This window comes from Mastacembelus armatus, chromosome 4 (genome assembly GCF_900324485.2).
Source record: "Mastacembelus armatus chromosome 4, fMasArm1.2, whole genome shotgun sequence".
Lineage (NCBI taxonomy): Eukaryota > Metazoa > Chordata > Actinopteri > Synbranchiformes > Mastacembelidae > Mastacembelus > Mastacembelus armatus.
Genome location: NC_046636.1, coordinates 11881082 through 11906145, shown reverse-complemented (window position 1 = coordinate 11906145; position 25064 = coordinate 11881082). Strand labels below are relative to the sequence as shown.

The following is a 25064-nucleotide window of genomic DNA, read 5'->3' as shown; positions in this document are numbered from 1 at the left end:
TTATAACATCAATTATTTTTGACCAAGTTATGCCTTTAATTCACACATAAAACAGATCTCTAGAATTCCTTTCTTTCACTTGCACAATATTACCAAAATTAGGAATATCCTTACCATTATATGCCAGCATTGAATGTCACAAACTTTCTGCCTCCTCCCTCCTGTAGTTTGTGCTCTCTCTCTGTATCTTCTGCAGGTATCCCTGGTCCTGGAGCTTTACATTGCCACCAACCTGCACAGTGTTTATTTGTTGTTTATTGTTGTTCTTTTCTTTCTCCTCTGTTTTTGGTTTTTGTGTAGTGCCTTGAGATGATTGTATTGTGATTCGACACTACGCAAATAAAATAAATTGAATTGAATTGAACAGTGGTATGGCACCAGACATCTTCAGTCAAAACTCTACCCCAAATGGAAATTCAGGTAAGGTGTTCTCACACTTCCTATAACACCCACCGGTTAGATCACCTTGTTTCAACTTCACGTTAGTGGAAAAAACACATTTCTATCATTTCAAAAGAGAAAATCACAAAGAAGTGGCAAACTTACAATACTACTACTTGGCAAACCAACTATATACTATACACAATATTTAGTCATTTGGATTAATAAGAACAATTAAACCAGCAATTGTCATAGACAGAATTACTGAACCTGGGGCTTTTATCTATGGAGTTTGTTTGTCCTGTTTGCTCCAGCTTCCTCCAACAGTCCAAACTTTAACGCTCTTTACTCTTTAACACACTTTAACTCATCAGCCTGATCACCACAATGTATGTTATATTCTGTTCCAAATGTTAACACACATTCACTGTACTTTTTGAAGTCAAGGTATTTTTGCCTTTGCACTGTTGCCTTTTACATAAAGAAACACAAAATGCTTTACAGAACACTTTAATGCAATATTTAAAGGAAGCACTGTAGAAATCTTATATACAGTCAGTACCATTTGGTACATATATTTTGCACTCAAATGTGAAAAAACATCCAGGACTGAATCTTAATGTGTGTGTGCTAGTGCGAAGAATACAGACACAACAAACTGTAAGGCAGGAATGTGGGCTTTTGCAGGAGGAGGCATAAATATGAATGATCTGGACAACTATTTGATATTGCGTAATATGCGCCGAGAATGACTGGTTTTCAAGGTGGCCAGGGCGGCCTCTAGTGTGGAGATAAGGTGCTGAAGCATCCTGGGGTCTGTCTGGAGAACAGTGCTGATGCAGTCACTTTCACAACCTCTGGTTAGAAACAGATGCATTGTCAGCATGGGAATCACCTGATGATGGACTGAACGACTCGCCAACTAGTAGGAATGAGAGGAGCAAACCAGAATAACAAGTGAAAAAGGTTTTTCATTATAGACTGTCTTTTCACATGTCATTCCTGCAGGCTCATAAAATCTGATGAACAGTGATTCACTGAGATATGGAGTGATCTTAGTAATTTATTTAAAACTACTAAATGAAACACAATTACAAAAAAGAGCTGTACATAGATAATAAAATCATTTCATCTACCACACACAATCATTTCTAAATTATGTAACATTTGCACATAAACACACACCCACCCATACACGGACACACGCACACACCTGTACATCCAGTCTCCATTCCAGGTTGTGATAGGCAGGCATCTTCAAGGGCAGCTGACTCAGGATACTGCGGATCTCACTGTGGTGCTGCAGATAGAGCTGCCATAAACACACACATGCAGTCAATTGAAGTGCACACATCTAACACACCGACTGATTGAAATCAACTGTTATGTGAAAGGGCGGAGTCTCTCTCTCTCTCTCTAATGATTTTCAGGTGTTGACCTCAACTCGTGATCCAAGGAAGTCGCCTGATTGGATCCTGATCATGCTGGGGGAAGCCAAGCAGGGCAGTGAGAGAGCAGACGGGTTAAAGGAGAGCACTAAGAGCAGCAGAAGGCGGAGGGCTGTGATGAGAGTTGACTTAGGTTGCATTTGTTTTGTCTTGCTGCCAGAAAGTAACATTAGTGGATTCATGAGTTAACAGTTGGGCGACTGGAGACGTGGAAGGTAGGGGCCGAGGTAAGACGGGGGTCCCTATACACTAGTGATGGGCAAGTGAAGCCTCATGAAGCACTGAGGCTTTCCTGACAATTGTGCCGAAAAAGATTCAAAGCTTCGAGAATTCAGTGACGGTGCATTCTGGTGGACAACTGAAGCCATAGCAACCTTTAAAGAGCACGAATGAAGCACTGGCATTGTTTCAATCCCATGACAGCAATAAAAGTTCAGACCTCTTGAAATCAAAATGATCCTAAACTTTAGAATGTCGCTTATTGGTGGGACTCGCCATGAAACTTGCCAAAATACTCTCACTCTCACTCTCCAAATCCTGAAGCAGAATGATGCGTGTTATATAGCTGGTATGGCACCAAACCACTCAAATCGGTCAAACCTGTCAAGCTGTCATTGCCTCAGAATGCATTGAAACACCACGAGCCAATGACACACACTGAAAGACTATGAGCCAATGAAAAGCTTTGAAACATTTTGAAGCAATGAAGCGCAAAGCGAAACAGTGATGACGTTTGAAGCCTCGAACGTCATCAGTCACGTGACACTGGTGTTTTGATACAAGCCTCGGCACAGTGTTTCGAATCACTCCGCTTCAGGAAGAGTGACACAAGCGCCGAAGCCTCGGTATCATTTGCCCATCTCTACTATACACTTGCTCACACTGAGGAAATACTTAAATGTATTAGAAACACTAGTAAGAGGGCTGTGACTTCGACCCTGTAAGTCTTTTGTGGACTCAACAGTTTTTAGGGAAGGTAGTTAGGTATTTTGTTTTAGAGATTTTTCTTTGGATTATTTAGAAAGTAGAAAAGACCAGATAGGGGTGTTTTGTTCTATTTCTTTCTTTTGTTTGAAGCACAGCCCTGCTGTGGGTCCTGCCTTCCCTCTCCCTTGGTTAACTGATTATAGATAAATCATTTTTTGTTCATGTAATTATGAGTTTTTGTCATCCATACCCTTTTATGGTTAAAACCAGTTGTGCCACGACTCCTACCCTGAGCTCAGAATCTGAACAATACAATGTGGGTAAGTGAGAGCATGTAACATCAACTACTCAGATTAGTAAAATAAATTCAAAGTCACCTGCAAAAGGATCTGGTTAAGCTCATCACTAAACCCCAAAACCAACACTGAGTCCAGGAAGTCCACTTCAGAGATCTACAAAAACACACAGACACACAAGGGCAGTGACAATGGGAACAGTTGAGGTCTGCCACAACTGGTAAAATACCATTTACAAATGACAATATGATGAGACAGTTGCGTATATAGAAAAAAAATACCACACGAGTAGATGTTACAGATATTGATATGTCATAAGTGGAAAAATGATAGACACAATTACTGCAGTCTCTGAAACTGAATTTCTGACCCACAGTTCAAGTGATGTTGTGAGAGTTTGAATTTACCTGCACCTGTAACAACCTGCTGGCAAATGGTTACTTTAATCAATAATCCACATTCATGTGATTTTGTATGACACCACATAATGCAATTACGGTATGTTTTAGTAGTTATGTTCTCTGTTCTGTCTGCAATGTGTGTGAGACAGAGCTACCCCCTCCTTTTGCACATGCATGTCTCAGAGACAGATCTATCTTCTGGATTGGGGAAAGCAAAGACGCATCGGATATTAATCAGAAATGCAGTTGGTGAGTAAATGGGATGCACTAAACAATGTCAGATACTTTAAGAATATCTGCCACTTTAAAGACAAAAGTATCAAACCATATGTTTGGAGCTCTCTGTCATCAGGAACATCAGGCCTTCCACTCCATGCTGCACCATTTCCACAGAAACAGAGAGTTTCCCTGCAAGGAGTGGTGTGTTATGGATTTACTTTTGTCAGGTAATACATAAGTATAAGCAGTATATGTATAAAAGCTCCACGATAAAGAAAAGAAATAAAGACAAATAAATGTTGTAAAGATGCATAATGTTGCCAATACAATGCTGGAGCAAATGAGAGCAGTCCCACAAAATATTACAATAAAATTATTTCTTTTTTTGCCAGGCAGTGTATATACAATAAAACAAGAAAATTTAATCTATTTTCTACTGACTCTTTTCCTCCAGTGTTTAGTATGACTATAACATAAGACAAAAAGAATTATTTGTCCCACAGTGGGGAAATCTACATTGTCACTGTACTAGGCCCACCTAGCTAAAACTAAGTCTACAGTCTACAATGGCCTAGCTATAACTCCTGCCTCTTCATGAAGGTTATAATTTTTTTTATTTTCATGTTTTGTTGAGACTCTAAATTGCCCATAGGAGTGAGTGTGAGTGGTTGTTTGTCTCTGTGTGTCTATATGTGGCCCTGTGATGGACTGGTGACCTGTCCAGGGTGTACCCCTGCCTTCCACTTGCAAGAGAGCTGGGATAGGCTCCAGCACACCCCTGTGACCCTGGTTAAGGAATAAGTGGGTATAGATAATGGATGGATGGATGGACGGATTTTTTGCTGAAGCTGGTTTAGAAGGGCAATGAAAGAATTTTATGGTTAGCAGCTTCCCCCACCCGACCCTCATCAGAGATATATCTTCCAACTTCTGATTGAACGCACCAGATCCAGGTGATCAGCAGAGGATAAGGCAGGGATAGTTGGAAAACAGCAAGGCAGTTGCCCACTCCTGCTTTAACAAATACTGTACATATAGTCATGTAAATCAAGATGAGGATATGTTTTGGACTTCTCTGATGTTGTTCTTATACCATATTGCCCATGATTAGTCTGCCCATTGGGTCAACTACAGTGCTGCAGAAGACTGGACTAGTATGTAATAAAAGATGCAGTCTTACTTGCTGCTCCCTCGTAAATCTTGGGGCTGGATCCTCTCCTTAAAAACTCCAGCGCTATGCGACCAAATTCTCCAACCACTAATAAAAAAATAAAACAAAAAGAAACATATGTTCAATTTATTAAACACAAAACTATGTGTTCAATCCAGATTTGAGTTCTGAGGTCATAAGGATAGGCAATTTAAAATGCAATCAAGTCATTTAGCCTACTGTACTTCCATGCATTACCTATAATATTCTAGCAGGATGTATTCTGCATGCAAATAATTTTCCATTTAATTAAGTTTCTTTAGCTTAAGTCCTCCTAGTGCACCTTATACACAACAATTGGCTCCTTGTAAAATCCAGAATAGAATTTAAAATCTTTCTCTTCACATACAAATCGTTTCATGATCAAGCTCCTTCATACCTTAAAGACCTCATAGTACCATGTTATCCCAAAAGAGCACTTCGCTCTCAGAGTGCAGGTCTACTTGTGGTTCCCAGAGTTCCCAGAGCCTTTAACTATCAAGCTCCTCTCTTGTGGAACCAGCTCCTAGTCTGGGTTCAGGAGGCAGACACTCTGTACTTTTAAGGCTAGACTTAAAACCTTCCTTTTCCTCTTTGACAAAGCATATAGTTAGGACTGGCTTCAGGTAACCCTGAACCATCCCTTAGTTATGCTGCTATAGGGCTAGACACTAAATCAGTGCTGTGAGCTTCCTCTCCTCCATGTATTTTCCACCATAGAACGTCACTAACTTTGTGCTCTCCATCCCTTAGTTTGGGCTCCCTCCCTCTCTCTCTGTACCTTCTGCAGGTGTCCCTGGTCCTGGAGCTGTATATCGCTGATGTGCAGTTACTGGCCCCACCAACCTGCAGTGTCTATTTGTTGTTTATTGTTGCTGTTCTTTTCTCTCTGCTCTATCCACTCACCCCAACCGGTCGAGGCAGATGGTCGCCCAAACTGAGCCCGGTTCTGCTGGAGGTTTTTTTCTTCCGTTAAAGGGAGTTTTTCCTCTCCACTGTCGCCAAGTGCTTGCTCATAAGGCATTTTTCCTTTTAATGTGCATTGAGATGATCGTATTGTGATTTGGCGCTATACAAATACATTTAATTGTTCGAACAAAAACAGTTTTTCCTGCGAGAACTGTGAACCCTGACATTCAGCTGACACTGACAGTCACCAGTTAACGATTAGTCATAGAGGAGAAGTTGATTGGTTAGAGCATGTTGGTGATAGCATATTGTCATGGTCCTGACTTTCTATTATACCAGTCAGAAAACAGTTATTTACCTGCGGCGTCAACCTGCGGCAGGAAGGCGAGGTGTTCTTTGAGGTCTTCTGACAGAACCAGCAGCATCCTGAACAACTTCCTATGTAGCAGTAATGTTACAACACCAGGTTAAAACAGTCACGAAAACATACAGCCCTTAACTCGGGAAACAAACTGGACCTCTTTTTTTGTTAGTTTGCAGCCTGACTAATGGTGCATTACCGCCACCTACTGAGCTGGAGTGTGAACATCACTGAGCTTAAGGAACTCTTTAGCTCCCACCCTCTTTCCCCCCTACATTTATATGTACATTTTATAAGCTTTATTATTTTTATTGTTTAGAACCCGGGACATATTTTTTCAGTCGTCTACTTCTTTTTTCGTTTCTTTATCATCTTCTTCTTCTTCTTCCTAACGGCAGTTGGCAACCTGCATAGTAGAAGCATTACTGCCTCCTACTGCTTCAGAGCGTGGATCAGCGTTCACATTACATCCATTAGACCTGTCTATCTTCCATCCATCCATCCATCCATCCATCCATCCATCCATTTTCTATACCCGCTTATTCCTTAACCAGGGTCACGAGGATCTGCTGGAGCCTATCCCAGCTCTCTTTCAGGTGAAAGGAAGCGGTACACCCTGGACAGGTCACCTGTCTATCTTAAAACCGGAAATAAAATTTTGCGACCACCGGTCAGTACTTTCAAAATTGCACTTCTAGATCCCAGCCCTTCTTAGTCCTTAATTTTATTTTGTGATAATTCAGTTGGGTGTTTGTCTATTTTGATTTGAATGTACTGGTAAATATGAATGGTCCTAATCTTGATTTTCTGTTGAAGATGATCTCATCTCTCCCTAACCTAACTGCTGTATACTAAATTAACTTTACTGTTGTTCTCCCCCTTGCTTTTGGGAGCCAGTCCACTCCTCCTCCCTTCCCTTCAAACCCACGTGATAACATCCACTCAGGGGGAAAAGACTATATAATATTAAGACAACAACAGATTCCGAGCAGCATAAAATGTTTAATACCGGTTCCTGTTCTACCCAGTATGGAACTAAAAGTGACCTAAAAAAGTAAAGAGTAAAAGTACTAAAAGAACTAAACGTACTGCAATCATTACCACTGAGTAAGCTCCCAGGTATCCTAAATATCCAGGGCTGGTTCCATAGGCAAACTTTGTATTAGAAGCCCCCTGACCTCCTTCCCTTCAATTCTTAGAATAAATAAAAAGGACTTGAAACAAATATAATTTGTAACCTTTTTTATTTATACACAACCTGTTATTGGTACTTTTATATGTTTACTTAAATTAGCATATTAATCAAACTTTAACTAAGGTCAACACTTTAAAAAAAAAAGAAAAAAATTATGAAGGGTCATCTGCACCAGCTCTTCTTATTATTTCTTGGCCATTGACATCTACAAAGGTATTTTTTTTTTTTTTTTTTAAGCTAAGTCATCATAACAAATCTGCTGGGCAAATTCTCTGTTAATACTGCTTAAAGCAAGTCCACTAAGTCGTTCCTGATTCCTTGTGGCTTCAGTTTTGAGAAACATCTCTACAGTTGGCAAGGTAATTGCAATTATGAGTTCAATCTGGTGAAGAAATCTCAGAAGCTCCATGGCTCTATTTTTTGATGGTAAAAGGGGAAGGTAGAGGACCTCTCCTGCCATTTCCATTCCTGATATCTACAAGTCCTTCTTGCTTTCTCAATGTCTTCAGTGTTTCCTTACTGTACTTCTTGACATGGTTGCAACATCATTAAAATTTAAAGATACCAAAAGTGTCCCTGATATTTTCCATGGTCTGATTCATTCATTCATTCATTATCTATACCTGTTTATTCCTAATTAGGGTCATGGGCATTTGTTAGAACCTATCCCAGCTCTCTTTGGGTAAAAGGCAGAGGTACACCCTGGACAGGTCACCGGTCCCTCACAGGGCCCTAATAATACATTGTAATCTAAAATATATGTCAGACAGCTCATATACCTGTGTGACAAATGGTGCTTTCTTCTTCTTTCTGCCTGCCTGTATAGCTTTTCACTTAGCAGCCGGGATGCATTCGTTTCATCAGGTCAGTATGTAGAGAAGTTGGACTTTGTTCATCACTGTTAGAGAAATGAAAATGTTTACCCTCAAGTGACCTGATCCACCTTACTTTAGTATTACTGAAACACTTTTGAATAGGACCTATTGTGTATTGTGGAAATATAATTTTTTCTCTCAGTGAGAACAGTTTGCTCTAACCTTGAATATTTGATAAGGGCCCAGATGTCTTTCTGTGAGAAATCACCTCCCTTTTGTGTTACCATGAAAACTGATGTGTTAGGCTGCAAGCAGCCAGTGACCCTCATGCTGTACTAAGGTGCTGTGTGACTGCTACTCCTTTCAAGTTAAACTTCTATATAATCTTACCAAAGTTTGTCCTCTGAGTCTATTTGTTAAAAAGAATTTACCTAACAAACTTGGGGGCTCGTCCTGGCTCGCAACATCAGCTCTTCCTTCCAGGTTTGGACCTACAAACCGTGCACGGGGGAGTCTAAGACTCCTGACTGAAAGCCCGCCACCCAAGTCCCATAAGGGAACAGTTTGGAGCATTGAGAGGCTAGGATCTGCTGTGAGGGGAGAGGAGTGATGCAATTGAATTTTGAAATGAGAGACCAGAGACGGACTCCTGTAAGGTAAGGTAAGGTAAGGTAATCTGAGTAGAGATTTAATCAGGTAAAACTGAGTAGAGTCTCAGTGGGTCTAATTCGAACAAAACCGTCACCTGAGTAGACTCTCAGGGAGTCTGTAGGATTCAAACAAAACCATCACCTGAGTAGAGTCTCAGGGAATTAGGGCCCAAATAAAGCCGTGAGTGGGCTCTGGGAGCCCCGGGTGGGTCCTGGGTCCTTGCATGCAAGCTGGGACCTAAGCTTACATGAGGTCATGCAAGCTGAGTAGAATCTCAGTGGGTTACTGGCTGGTGTCGGGCTCAGAGGTTAGTGGCTTCAAAACGAAACTCTGACCAGGCTGAGAGGTTAGTAGTTTCAAAACGAAACTCTAAAAATATCATTGACTTGACTTGTGTTCTGGAATTCAAACAAAACCAAAATTTGTGTAGCCTCGGGGACACTGGCTCAAACGTATTCGAGTAAAGCCGAGCAGGGCTCTCAGGAAATCAGAAACTCGGGACAAACCCATAAAGTGGTCTGTGGGAGACCCAAAGTAAACTAACCCCGCGGTCTGTGGGAGACCCGGAACAAAAAGATCCCTGGTGCAGTGTCGAAAGTGCTTTTGAGCATAAGGCCAAGAGAGAGTATTGGTACCAAAAATAAAAATATAAAAACATAAAAATTTAAAAAATTATATTAATTTTAAAAAAGGGGAGAAGGAGCCTATTAAAATAATAAGTGTATGATAATATAACAATAATAATAAATACATAGGAGTGAGTATAAAACAATAGTAACTGAATATAAAGAAATAAAGTGGGTAATAAGAATACAAAATTAGAAAAAATAGTCACCAGTGATGCAAAATTGATGCAACAAAAGGATCCTACAAATATAGAAAAAGGAAGGAGAAGAGAGACAGAAGCAAATAGAAAAACATTTAAAAGCCTCTTCACCAACATTGTATTTAGAGCAAACTGTTGAATTTACAGATGATCAAACAATGTCATACTGTAGACCACCTCCTCATCCTAACAATCCACCACTGGCTCAGCTTCCTTGCTACGCCCAGGGACAGGAGGGTGCTGTTGGTAGAGCAATATTACCTCCCAGAGCACCTTCTGATCCTGTGCCTCAGTCTCAATCTCCTTATGCAGAACATAGTGAGGGAGTGCTGGCTTATTTTAATTCAATTCAATTCAATTCAATTTATTTGTATAGCGCCAAATCACAATACAAATCAGGGTAAGGGAGCTCAGTGCACCGATGGTCCTCGGGCAGTCTAGGCCTATAGCAGCATAACTAAGGGATGGTTCAGGGTTGCCTGAAGCCAGCCCTAACTATATGCTTTTTTTTTAACAGACTGAAAGAGGTGTTTAACACTCATAGTGGAATATCAGTACCTGAAGGTGCTGCACAAAATGGGGATAGGCCGTATGCGCAGCAGTTAAAGAATGCTTTCTTAAATGGCCTCAAACCTGAAATTTCAGGATTAATCAGGACAGGGGGCGGGGACGAGGTCGCGGCCGGAGACCTGGCAGATAGTTGATCATGACTGCTGCTATGTCTGTAAAAAGACAGGCCACTGGGCTAAGAGCTGCCCACAGAGAAAGACACACTGCAGCAGGAGGGAGGAGCAGGCTACTCTGCATAATTAGACAACAAAAAAAGGGTCAGATACAAAATACACACACTGAACAGCAGAAAAAGCTACAAGACTCACATCTGACTGAAGCTAACATTTGAGTCATGAAGAAGTAACTTAAATTATGCTTTAAGAAAAAAAGAGCAAAAGTAACATTGCTGGTGCAAGGCTTGAAAATAAGATTCCTTTTTGGTACAAAAGCTTGTAAATCAATTCTTAGCTAAGTTTTCTCCTCCTACAGGAACTCAGATATGTAGATGATATTTTGATATGCTCTAAAACACAAGAACGATGTAAAACAAACACCATAGCTCTGCTTAAGTTTCTGGCAGAATAGGGACACAAAGTGAGTAAGAACAAACTACAGCTGTGGAAAAAGGAAGTTAAATACCTAGGTACCTGAATTAAATACCTAGGTTTCAACCTCTCACAACAAAGGAGAGCTCTAGACTCAGACAGAAAATAAGCTATACTTAAAGTACTAAGACCACAAATTAAAAGACAGATAATGTCTTTCTTAAGTATCACAAACTTCTGCAGAGCATGGATACCAAACTATTCAGAGTTGTCTAGCCCATTGTTGAAATTGATTTATGACACACCAATGGCAACTTACAATAAAATAAAAATGACTGAAATTGCAGAAAAAGCCTTTAATGATCTTAAAAAGACCTTGACCATCACCTCTATTTTAGGACAGCCTAACCATTAAAAATGTTTCATGCAAACTGTTAATTGTAAGAATGGTCATGTGATTTCAGTGTTGACTCAGCCTTATGGGGACAAAAACAGGCCTATTGCTTATTATTCTGCCCAATTGGATTCAATAGCAAGAGCAATGCCTGTATGTATTCAAGCTGTTACTGCAGCCTCCAAGCTTCAGCAAACATCGTGTTCTTCCATCCTCTGACACTAAAGGTTCCACATGCAGTCTCTGTCCTGTTGTTGCAAAACAAGATAGCATACATGTCTCCAGCTAGACATTTATCCTGCATGACTACATTGCTTTCACAGCCACGTCTCACTATTGAACGATGTACAACTTTTAATCCTGCTACATTAATGCCTATAGTTGAGGATGGGGAGCCATGATTGTATTGCTGAAACTGAGAATAGTGTTGTCCAGGGTTGACACACTGACACACCTTATAAAGATGCTGAAATGACAATGTTTGTAGATGGATCTTGTAAAAAAAAAAAAAGAAAAAAGAAAAAAATCAGAAAGATCTAATTCAACAGGATACACTGTTGTAACCCTTAAAGATGTTTTAAAAGCTGAATCAGTACCTTCTCATTTATCATTGCAGGCAGTGAGACTTATTACCTTAATAGAAGCTCAGAAGCAATTATGGATTTTCAACTGTACATGTGTTTGCTCAGCAGTGGAAGAACAGAGGAATGATTACATCATCTGGTAAGCCCATCACACACAAAGATCTTATTTTACAGCTGTTACCTAAAAAAGTCGCTCATTGTAAGTGCGATACAAATGTGAGAAATAGACATGATTTCTTTTGGTAATTGTAAAGCTGACGAAGTTGCTAAATTAGTAGCACAGAAACCACTGCCTTTACAAGCTACAGTTACAGTTGAACATCTTGATGAGCAGATACTTAAAGACATGCAGAACAGTGAACCTTAGAAATGAAAAGACACATGGGTAACAACAAAAACAAAGAGAAAAGAGTGTAAATTAAATGACAATAATGTTTGAAGATGTAATGATGAAAAGTAGTGTTGCCTAAACATTTATTCTGATATGCAGCTGTACTGACACATGCTAATGTGCATACGTCAGCAGGAGGGATGGTAGATTAGTAAACAAAGTGTTTACAACATATGGTTTTACAAACTATTCTAAAAATTTTTTGTCAACAATGTGAAATATGTGCAAAAATTGTCACGAGTTGGTGTCAGAGTGGAGAAAAAAGAGGTGATAGGACCCAAACGCTGGACAACAAAAGGCTTTATTAACCCTGGGACTGGGAGAAAACAAACTAAAATACAAAACGCTAGGGAACCGGATGGGACGGTAACAGAGACTGCTTGAAAACTTCCAGGACTGATTACAACAAATGCTTCAGCAGGGAACAAAAGAAGGAGGGAGGTATAAATAGGGAGAAACACAACAGATGATTAAACCCAGGTGAAACTAATAAACACAAATACCTAACGTAAAGCTGCCGGGGACCAGAGCAAGGGGAAGAGGAAGTCTTGTACACGTGGACCAGTTTTTTCAGGAAAAATTCCTACTAAACGGACTCGACATTTCCATGAAATTCATAAGGGCGAAAGACGAATTCTGCCTGATGGCCGCACCCAATACACAATACTGTGTTAAAATCTTACCAGTCTTTTTGTGAAAGGTCACACTTTCACCCAGCCTCAGACTCGCCCACAGCAGGGTGCTGCAGCACACTAACGCGAAATACAGCGTCGACAGAGTGGCGCTAAAAACACACTCAATTCCTCCCGGAATCGGGGGTGTGCTGTCAGGACAATCTTTATCTGGGCCACATCCCTAAATTTGTCATCCTGGGCTTCGTGGACAACGAGGCCCATACAGGGAGTTAGACCTAGAGTATCTATGCTGACGGCCAGGCCCACCCCGCTAAGGCATTTCAGCCCCACTTTCCCCTGGGTCAGTACGCGCGCAAATATTATCAGCTAATCCAGACAACCGGACGGCATCTTAAAGACAGGTCGCTGGCCATTACACGGGAAGATTTTGGTCAGGGGTATGCCCTGTTCTGCTTTAACCTGGAGCCTGATGGCGGGGGAGGGGCAAACGTGTCTTTAATCAAAACCGGAAATGTCAAACTGGAAGCAAGGTTCCGGACTCCTCTGGCACGCACCGTTAACTTAATCTGTTACGCAGTCTATGATTCACTTATTGAAGTGTCAAACAGTAGACAGGTGCTGGTAGACTATTATTGAGACATGAACACGATTGAATTGACTGGCGCTGCTAAAAAGATAATTGGCCTATTTTTCAGAACCTATTTTGTGGGCGTGAAGCCCTGTGACCAGCTGACCAGACTCAAAATAACCAGAAGTCCTGCCGCGGTGATTGTAAACACCGATCCTTCCACCTTGCCTGGGGAGCACTGGCTGGCTATATATTTGTAACGCGTTGTTGTTGCGTCGTCGTTCCGTAGATTCTCGGCATCGTTGCCGGGAGGAAGAACAGCAACTCAGCACTGGTCTCAACACTTGTTTATTAGACTCGAATGGGGGTAATCCACCACGATTACAATGTATGCCCTTTCCTCTCACAGTTCTCACTCTTCCTTGTCTCTCCACTCTAAACTCTGCGCTCCCGCTTCTCTCCGTTCTCTTCTCGCGATACAATATTTCTCTCACTTCTTAAAGGACCAGACCTAATTTCACAACATTCATCCTTACATAATATTCCCTTACCCAACAAGAAATGTCCTCATTTCTACACATAAGGCAGTATAAACAAATGAAAATATGCAGAACATACAAAACCACGTCACCAAAATCAGAAGCATTGTACAATAAAACAAGGACCAGTAAAGGAGTCAGTAAACGAAACTGAACACATTAATACTCATAAAAGTAACATATAACCAATTAAAGAACAAAATTCTCCAATCAGTGAGGTAGGCGACGTGTCCTGGGGGGTACACGTCGTGTAGACACTGGAGTAATAGGAGAGTCCGAAACACCAGGCGACAGCCCAGTGTCAGATGAGTCTAGTGGTGGAAGCAACAATCCAAAGTTCGAGCCCGGCCCGTAGTCCACAGGACAGGATGGAAGCAGGGGTCCTGGTGATTGTAGTCGGGGCTGATTTTGTGACTGAGGTATTGGTGGCGGTCCCAACGGAACCGGAGGTGCGGGGAATACTGGTGGAACAGGTGAACAGGTGGAGTAATGGGTGGCAGGAGTCCTGACAAGGTGTTCAGGGTGTTTGACCGAGCAGGGGAAGAAGGGGAGGCAAAGGTGTGACTGTGTTGCGGGTCAGTAATGTACGCTTTCATGCGATTGTAGTGAATGATTTTCGGTTTTGCATGAAGTTGAGTTATGTCCCGAACTTCAAAATTAACCTGGGTGGAACTACCCCTGGGGCATAATGACCGCAAAACCACATATGGGCCAACCCAACGAGGGTAAAGTTTGTTGTGGCGGTGAGCGGGGTCATCCACCAAAACCAAATCGCCACTGTTGTAAGGTGTATATTTCAGATGGCGATCATAGTTGAGGCGTTGTTTATCCTGAGCCTTGTCTGTAAAAGCAATAGCAGAACGGTAGTCACAGGCCAGCCTCCTGTGCAAATCGTAGGCATACGCTGCAGGTGTGCCGGCTGTAGCCGAACAGGAAGCATGACTGTCCTGCAGTAGTGTGTCCAAGGGGACACGGGCTTCCCTGCCATGGGCCAAAAAGAAGGGTGTGTGTCCTGTGCTAGTGTGTTTCGCAGTGTTATAAGCCAATGCTACTGGCGAGAGATATTCGTCCCACTCCGAACCTGACTCAAAAAGACGCTTGGAAAGTTAATCTTTTAGCGTCCTGTTAAAGCGTTCAACAGCACCATCGCACTGGCATGGTAAGGGGATGTACGGAGTTTCTTGATTGACAGCAAGTTACAAAGGTGTTTTATGAGGTCAGATTCAAACTGCCTGCCCTGATCTGAGTGGAGGGCCTCCGGAATGCCATGCTGTGCCATGCTTTCCTAAGGTATGGGGAAGAATGACGTAACCTCCATAAAGGTGGTCTATGCCCCGTTTCTAACCACGAGAAAACAAGAGCTAAGTCAGGATCAGACTTTTGTTTTTCCACCACATTCCAATCGCTCTGAATCACAACGAGATTTGATGTTGTGTGACTCGGGACGGTTGTGGTCAAAAGAACATTCTCACACATCGGCAATGTCTGGCTGTGTGTCGAAACCGGTTCTGGTTGTACCGGTATTTGTGTGGTTTGAGTTGTCACCGAAGAAGTGGACACAATGTCCAGTGTGTGACCCTCAAATTCCATAGGAGTAGCGTCCGGGCGCCTAGACATGGCGTCGGCATTGAGGTGTTTTGCTCTGTCGCGATGAACGACATGCCAATCGTAAAGGTCCAATTCTAAGGCCCAACGAGCCCGTCTACCAGTAGGATCATGGTCCAGTGGGAGTTTCCTCAAACCAACCAGAGGTTTGTGATCTGTGACGATAGTGAATGGGTGGCAAGCAAGATAGTGGCAAAAGTGACGAACTGACCACACAATGGCGTACAGTTCCCGGTCAAAAGTGGACCATTTCCTTTCTGAAGTTGACAAGACATGGCTGGCGTATGCGATGACATGCTCCTTCCCTTCCACCTGTTGTGAGAGAGAGCCTACAGAATGCAGGGAAGCATCTGTGTGAAGTAGGAAAGGAGCTGAAAGGTTTGGAAAAGCCATAATCGGTGATGAAGTCAGTGCATGTCTCAAAGCATTGAAAGCTGCATTAGCTTCAGCTGACCAAGAGAAAGATACACCCTTATGTGTGAGGTGGTATAAAGGCTCAGCCGTCCACGCAAAGTGTTTGATGAATCGACGGTAATAAGAACACAGGCCTAGGAAAGCCCTGACCTGAGTGGCTGATGTGGGAATTGGCCATGTCTTCACTTTGTCTATGTTCGATGGGTCTGGTTCTACACCAGCACTGGAAACACGGGGGCCCAGAAAGGTGACAGAGGGGCGTGCGAACTGGCACTTGGATGGTTTAAGTTTCAGACCAGCTGTACGAAACCTCTGGAAAACCTCTCGTAAGTGTTGTGTTTTATAAAATCAGTACTGTAGATGATAATATCATCCAGGTAGATCAAACAAATGTTCCAATGCAGGCCCGAAGCACAAGTTCCGTTAACCGCTGAAAGCTGGGAGGTGCATTGGAGATACCCATTGGCATTGGCACAGCCCAGTACCAGTGGAAAAAGCTGTCTTTTCTTTATCACTCGGATTGAGTGGAATTTGCCAGTAACCAGCAATCAAGTCAATAGTGGTGAACACTTTAGCACCAGAAAGCCTGTCAAGAGTATCGTCTACCCGAGGAAGAGGATGTGAATCCTTAATTGTAACCTCATTGAGGTGTCGATAATCGACACAGAAACGGTGTGTACCATCCTTTTTACGGACAAAAACAACCGGGGCCAACCAGGGACTCTGAGACTCCTCGATAATATCTAAGAGTTTCGCCACCTCTTGCTGTAATATAGCCTAGAGTAGCAGGCGATGTCTTATACGGGCGGAGTTTTATCGGGGCGGCGTCCCCTGTGTTAATGCTGTGTGTGGTCAAATTAGTTTTGCCATAGTCATGCGAATGAGAACTGAAAATATCAGCATACTCTGTCAGCAGACTCTTAAGTTGCATCTGCTCATCAGCGTTTAACTGCGTGTCCGCCAAATGCACATCAGACATCGGACAGGAAGCTTCACCAGGGGTCACAGTTGAGACTAATGTATACTCATCAAGCGGATTGCCTGAAACAGAGAAAAGTTGACCTAATGGGCATCCAGCCTCAAGAGAGACCTGTTCAGTAGTTGGGTTAACAACTCGAACCATGCCCCTGCCGTGATTAACGGAAGTCAATGTTCGGGCAACACCTAGCATTACAACAGGAGGAGGGTGTGGTTCCAGTATGCCTACGTAAGTGTCAGTTAAAGGAGTTGGTACACCATTATTCCTGACAGAGATTGGAATTACCATCTCTGCCATAGGCGGGACAGTCACCGCCAAACTTTGAGCTGGAATCAGTGATTGGGGAGGCGAAAGAGGTACTGAAGTATGATATAGTTCCAAACATGCATGAGGTATGTCAACAGTAACATTATGTTCAATCAAGAAGTCCCATCCGATGAGAACGGGATGAGTAGCGGTGTGCACTACATGAAAACATGAGAGAATGTGATTTCTCCAATATGTATAGGGGCTGTCACAGAGCCAAGTATGTCCAATGGTTGACCAGTAACTGAATAAGCTAAAACGAATGATCTACTGATAGACTGAGTTGACAAAGCCGGTATGGATTTACGGCAGTCGTCCGTAATGAGAGAAAGACCTGACCCCGTATCAACCAACGCATGAAGTTCAGTACCAGCCAAAGTGATCTGCACACAAGGTGTGGGCGGAGCCGAGTTAGCAGTAACAATGTCAGAATGGACCAATATGGGGGGTGAAGCTGGCATTTGGTCCCCAGTAACAGCTTCTACTCGTTTCCCTGGTGTGGCAAGGAACGGGCTTTCTCACTGAGAGGCTGAGAAAAGTGTACATGTTGTGTGGGTGAGGTGTGATACCATGATGGACTATGGGAACGGAGGGGTGGAGATGGAGAGCTATGTCTGCGATAACTCGAATGTCTATACTGTGGACTATGTGAAGTTGAAGAAGTGTCTATTGTCATAATCATGCTGCCGTTCCCGTGAAAGTGGACGGCCAGATCTGGGGCTGCCATAACGTTTGGGAGGGTTGTGTCTGTCAAATTGTGTGGTGTGATGAATGTGTGACTCACGACTACGGGAACAGCTACAGTGTCTGTGGCAGAAGTCCACGTCTGGGAATGGCTGTTCGTGTTCAGAGTAGCTATGGTGATGGTGTGGAGGATAGCAGTCGTCTCGGGTGTTTCGTCTGTCTCTTCGTGGGTGTTGTGTGGTAGCAGCTGCCATGGCGACAAGGGTCATCCAAGCCAGGTTGGCAATGACGTGTAGAGATGTCGTAATCCACAGATGCACAGGTCTGATGTGTAGAGTGTGAGGAAGGTGTCATCTCGTCCTGAAGACGGGGAATCCGCCGCGAAAGCTGGTTGACGCGTTCATCCATCTATCGAAGGTGTGACTGGCGCAAGGCATGCAAATCCATCCGAAGTTCAGATATAACTGATCCCAGTTCAGAGAGGTGACCAGCTGTTGAAGAGGTAGCTGATGGTTGGTGACTCATCATCACAGGCATAGCAGTTGTAGGGTTAGCAACACTGATGGCTAGTTGAGCACGTTCACACTGAGCTGCCACTTTCAAAGCATTGTCCAAAGTCACAGCGCCATGTTCATGGATTTTCAGTTGAAGTAGCGGGTCTAACCTGGTCACAAATCTACAGAAAATCTCGCAATTCATTTAGAGGAAATGCTTCAGTAACTAAATTTGTGAGCTCAGCAGCATAGACTTCAAGAGGTTCCTGTGGTTTACGTGGACGAGCATTCAAAAATGTCTGAAAAGTAGCCAAAAACGTTGTGCGGCCAAAAACAGCAGACAGACTGGCTTTAGCCAAAGTATAGTCAGTTTTCACATCAGGTGTTAGAGACTGCCAACAAGCAAAAGCCGGGCCAGTAAGCTTAGCAGGAAGAAGTTTGGCTTTATCCAGTGACACAGGTGCGACACAGGTGCGAAACCTCTGTATCCATGCGCTAAAAGGCTCCGTACCATCTCCAGAAAAAGGATGAGGAAGATCAATCTTAAATGGCAGGTGTGAGTTTGCTGAATCTGCAACATGTCCGTCTCCCTGTACAGCAGCTGCGCCATGCTCGTCGTCCGCCATTCTGTGTGAGAGCGAATGCACGTAACCCTAACTTGCAAAAGAGCACGAAAAAAAAATACACAAAAAATATGTTCACGGCTCTGCAGGTCAAAGTAGCGAAATCACATCGTCTAATATGATAACAAGCATCCCAGCGAACCAAGCCGACCACCACTGCTACCAGTGTAACGCGTTGTTGCGTCGTCGTTCCGTGGATTCTCGGCGTCGTTGCCGGGAGGAAGAACAGCAACTCAGCACTGGTCTCAACACTTGTTTATTAGACTCGAACGGGGGTAATACACCATGATTACAATGTATGCCCTTTCCTCTCACAGTTCTCACTCTTCCCTCTCTCTCCACTCTAAACTCTGCGCTCCTGCTTCTCTCCGTTCTCTTCTCGCGATACAATATTTCTCTCACTTCTTAAAGGACCAGAACCTAATTTCACTCTAACATTCATCCTTACATATTTGGTAAGTGACCGGCAAGCATGTTTAAATGTGTTCAATGTGTATGTCTGAGATGATAAAATGATAATAAAGATATGTTGTGTGTATATTGATTCATGGAGTGTTTTTGTTTTACAATGAGATAAAATAAAGACCTTGTACACAGAAATACATTCAAAATGTTAGAAAATTTATTACAGGTCACATCAAAAATATTGTCAAAAATACTTTCAGCAGGACAACAAATATTGTCAAAAATACATTCATCAGGACATCAAATATTGCCAAAAATACATTCATCAGGACATCAAATATTGTCAAAATACATTAATCAGGACAACAAATATTTCAAAAATACATTCAGCAGGACAACAAATATTTCAAAAATACATTCAATATGGTGGTTGACATCACAAACACATCTCACATTGTCAGTAGCCCTGCAAATACAATCACACATGACAAATACATTCAGCATGTCAGGAATTTATTACAAACACATTCAATATGAAAAAATAAAATAAAATAAAATAAAATAAAAATACATTCAATATGTCAGTTCATCATTAGTACAAATACCAGGTCAGAATAGTCTTAAATGAGTCAGTATTGAGCCCATGGCACAGAGGACTGTTTGTGACGTGCAGCCCTTATGGGTCTTGGTGGAGCTGTGGCAGTTCTGCTTTTCTTTTCACTGGTGTATGAGGAGTTAGATTCTAGCTCATCTTTACCTGTCTTATACTCCTGTATGACCCGTCGTGCCAGGGTGTTTGATACTGCTGATAATGGTACATTCAGATCTGCAAGTGTTTTTAGAAACTGCTCCCACCCATGAGGAGTCAGAGACCCTGAGACACGATGGGGCGCAGTGACTCTTTTAATTAAATCATATAGGTGTGTGCCTCTGATCGTCCGATTGTTGATTCTGACTTCGCCCTGGGCTGACCATGAAAACACATCTGGTGATCTAGACAGTGCAGACATGATGTGCTCTGCATTTTTTCTCTGTCTCTTGGGAACATGTTTCAGCACCTCGTCAACCACCAAATCTTGCATCCTACTGTCATTCTCATCGCCAGGTGCTCTAACACTCTCATCATCACCACCAACACCACTACCTCCTGCAGACCCATGCATGGGAGGCAGCGACAAAGTCAACACACCCTTTTCACGAGTGTGAAAGGTACCAGGTATCTCACCAGTGTGAGATACCTCTGTAGAATCGCCGCATACTTTTTGGCCTTCTCATGCACATCAACTATTAATGAGACTGATGATCAAGGCGGCGCCTAGCAGCGGGAGGAGGAAGCCTCCTGACTGATTGATGAGCTTCCTCTTCCTGATGCCGGATAGTTTCCTGTCAGCTACAAGTCTGATTACTGATTTGCGCTTTTTCAGCTGTGTATACTGCTGGTCACTCAGAGGGATATTTCCCTTTAACACATTGAGGGCAATCTCACACAGAGCGGTAATAAAGTCGTTGTCACAGCTGCTTATGATGGCACGTCTTTGCCTCGGCGCTGATTTATGCAGGAGCTCCAGCAATGGCAGATTTCTACGCATACGGTCACTTCCCCTGTCTGGGGATGTACACAACTTGCCGGCTAGAGAGCAGGTTAGTTCTAAGTCTCAGATGGTCAGGTGTCTTTGCTTTATAATCAATTAGCAAGTACCCGTTGGTGCACTTGTGGCATCATTGAATGCCTCTAAAAAGTATTTTGTATTTCCAGGGTACATCTGACGCGCAATCAGTGCCACTTGGTATCTGTCACGAGGGTTTTTGAACAAAACTAGATAGTTAGTGTTTAAGCTAATAGTACGACTGGCTTTACCCTGTATGAACAAATTCTGCACTAGATATACAGGGTGGGCGATTTATATGGATACACCTTAATAAAATGGGAATGGTTGGTGATATTAACGTACTGTTTGTGGCACATTAGTATATGTGAGGGGGCAAACTTTTCAAGATGGGTGGTGACCATGGTGGCCATTTGGAAGTCGGCCATCTTGGATCCAACTTTTGTGTTTTCAATAGGAAGAGGGTCATGTGACACATCAAACTTATTGGGAATTTCACAAGAAAAACAACGGTGTGCTTGGTTTTAACGTAACTTTATTCTTTCATGAGTTATTTACAAGTTTCTCTTTGTTCACAGCCATTGACATGTCGAAGAGGTTAACACGTGATGAGCGGATCAAAATTGTGTTGATATCTGGTGAACGCAGTAACCGGGTCATTGCAGCAGATTTCAATGCAAGACACCCTACGAGACCACCCATCTCCCATGCTACAGTTAGCAAACTGCTTGCTAAGTTTCGTGAAACTGGTTCAGTGTTGGATTTGCCAAAATGTGGACGCATGAAAACTGTCACTAATGAACAAACATCAGTGGCTGTCCTAGCTTCATTCAGCAAGAGCCCACAGCGTAGCACTCGCCGCATGTCACTGGAGAGTGGCATTAGTCGAACATCCCTTCGGCGGATATTAGCTACTCACAAATGGCACCCTTACAAACTCCAGCTACTGCAGCATCTCAACGAGGATGACCCAGATCGGCGCACACAATTTGCAGAATGGGCAAAACAAAAATTGGAACAGGACCCTCAGTTCACGCAGAAGATTTTGTTCAGTGATGAGGCAAACTTTTATGTGAATGGTGAAGTTAACAAACAAAACCACCGCTATTGGTCTGACACTAACCCACATTGGTTAGTTTTTTTTTTTTTTTTTTTTTTTTTTTTGCCTCTACTGAACTGAAGAGTTCTGAGGTGAGTAGCTGAACATCCGGGTAAGCGAATCACTTTTGTCTTGCAGGCGTGTCGTGTTGTGTGTGTTGTGTGGTTCGTCTGCAGACTGGCGGCAGACTAGCTGTGGTTTGGCACACCTGGGAACCGGCTAGACTTTGAACGGTTCACTGGCTGCTGCATTCCGGTGCTGGTCGGGTACCTTTATGTTTTGACCGGTGTTTGTTGCTATTTCCTGACTTAGCGCTCGTTGGCCTACCGGTTAGCTTAGCTAGCTAGTTAGCTTGCTAACATGGCCTCTCCCTCTCTCTCTCTCTCCTGCTCGGTGTGCCACATGTTTAGTTATTCCTCTGCCTCCTTTAGCGATAATGATACCTGTATTAAGTGTAAGGTTCTGTTAGCCTTGGAGGCGAGGATCACTGATTTGGAAGCGCGGCTCCGCACCTTCGAACAAAAGCCAGCTAGCCTAGCCCCGTTAGCTGGTGTGGAGCCACCGAGCTCAGGGTCTGTTAGCGGTCCAAGGGCAGCTCCGGAGCAGCCCGGAGAATTAGCCTGGGTGACGGTCCGAAGGAAACATACTCCTAAGCAGAAGCCCACGGCTCATCACCTGCCTGTTCACGTTTCTAATAGATTTTCCCCGCTCAGCGACACACCCGCTGAGAAACCGACTCTGATAATTGGCGATTCCATAGTCAGGAACGTGAAAATAGAGACACCAGCGACCATAGTCAAATGTATTCCTGGGGCCAGAGCGGGCGACATCGAGTCAAATCTGAAGCTGCTGGCTAAGGCTAATCGGAAATATGGGAAAATTGTTATTCACGTCGGCAGCAATGACACCCGATTACGCCAATCGGAGGTCACTAAAATTAATGTTGAGTCGGTGTGTAACTTTGCTAAATTAATGTCGGACTCCGTAGTTTTCTCTGGACCCCTCCCCAATCTGACCAGCGATGACATGTTTAACCGCATGTCGTCGTTCTGTCACTGGCTGTCTAGGTGGTGTCCAGCAAACGATGTGGGCTTCATAGACAATTGGGCCACTTTCTGGGGAAAACCCGGTCTGATAGCGAGAGACGGCATCCATCCCACTTTGAATGGTGCAGCTCTCATCTCTAGGAATTTGGCCGAGTTTCTTAGCCGACCTAAAGCCTGACAATCCAGGGTGGGGACCGGGATGCAGAGACTCAGTCTAAAACGCTTCTCTGCAGTTTCCTTAGAGCCGCCGCCCCCTTCAAACCACATAGAGACTGTGTCTGCCCCTCGAACATATAAATCAAATAAATCAGAAGTTAACAGAAGAGGAGTTATTCATAAAAACTTAATAAAAATTAAGACCACTCCTCTTATTGAACAGAAAAACAGAACTGTCAAATGTGGATTATTAAATATTAGGTCCCTTTCTTCTAAATCTCTGTTAGTAAATGATTTGATAACTGATCACCAAATTGACCTACTTTATCTTACTGAAACCTGGTTACAGCAGGATGAATATGTCAGTCTGAATGAATCAACCCCCCTCAGTCATAAAAATTATCATGTTCCTCGAAGCACAGGTCGAGGTGGAGGAGTAGCTGCAATCTTCCAGTCAAACTTATTATTAAACTTTCATCCTCAGAACAGTTATAACTCATTTGAGAGCCTCACTCTTAGTCTCTCACATACAAACTGGAAAACACAAAAACCAGTTCTACTTGTCATTTTGTACCGTCCACCTGTTCCTTACTCAGAGTTTTTAACTGAATTCCCTGACTTCCTGTCTGATTTAGTGCTTAGATCAGATAAAGTCATTATAGTGGGAGATTTTAACATTCATGTAGATGTTGAAAATAACAGCCTCAGCATTGCATTTAATTCGATATTAGATTCAATTGGTTTCATTCAAAACGTTAATAAACCCACCCACTGTTTTAATCACACCCTTGATCTTGTTCTGACCTATGGCATCGAAATTGAACATCTAATAATTTTCCCCCCAAATCCTGTTTTGTCAGATCATTCTTTAATAACTTTTGAATTTAAAATGATGGATCATGCAGCGTCTGGAAGAAAATTCCACTACAGCAGATGTTTATCCGACAACGCTGTTAATAAATTTAAGAAAATGATTCCATCTTTATTTGCATCTATGCCAAGTATAAACATAATGGAGGGCAGCTGCCTTAATCCTACTCCCTACCAAATTGATCATGTTGTTGACAGCGCTGTAACCTCACTGCGTGAAACGCTTGATTCTGTAGCCCCTCTGAAAAAGAAGTTAGTGATTCAGAGAAGACTAGCCCCATGGTATAATTTACATGTTCGTACCTTAAAGCAGGCATCACGAAGGCTGGAAAGGAAGTGGCGTTCCACAAACTTAGAGGAAATTTTTCTAGCCTGGAAAAACAGTCTACTAACATATAAAAAAGCTCTCCGTAAAGCCAGAACTGCATACTATTCATCACTAATAGAGGAAAATAAGAACAATCCCAGGTTTCTTTTCAGCACTGTAGCCAGGCTGACAAAAAGTCACAGCTCCGTTGAGCCCAGTGTTCCCTTAGCTCTCAGCAGTGATGAATTTATGAGTTTCTTTACAAATAAAATCACAACTATTAGAGATAAAATTCAGCAGATGCTTCCTATACCTGCAATAAATGAATCTTTTACTACAGTAGCTCTTGAATCATCTGTAGGACCTCAGTTATGTTTAGACTGCTTCTCTCCTATAGATCTCTCTGAATTTACATCAGTAGTTGCTTCATCGAAATCATCAACGTGTCTCTTGGACCCCATCCCGACTAGACTGCTTAAAGGCACCCTGCCATTAATGAACTCATCTTTATTGGACTTGGTAAATTTATCTCTAGTATCAGGCTACGTACCACAGGCCTTTAAGACTGCAGTAATCAAACCTTTACTCAAAAAGCCTAGTCTTGATCCAGGAGTCTTGGCTAATTACAGACCAATATCCAACC

At 42.8% G+C, this 25064-nt stretch overlaps 1 protein-coding gene across 1 annotated transcript; it reads right to left on the bottom strand.

The window, feature by feature from the left end:
- Positions 1-875: 875 nt before the first annotated feature.
- On the bottom strand, positions 876-6297 carry commd2 (COMM domain containing 2). The gene is made up of 6 exons (XM_026323496.1): positions 6129-6297; positions 4853-4930; positions 3779-3861; positions 3134-3208; positions 1595-1693; positions 876-1303 (listed from the first exon to the last, which is right to left on the bottom strand). The coding sequence occupies exons 1-6, from the start codon at positions 6193-6195 to the stop codon at positions 1100-1102; spliced, it is 606 nt and encodes a 201-aa protein (XP_026179281.1). The 5' UTR covers positions 6196-6297; the 3' UTR covers positions 876-1099.
- Between the last annotated feature and the right edge of the window lie 18767 nt (positions 6298-25064).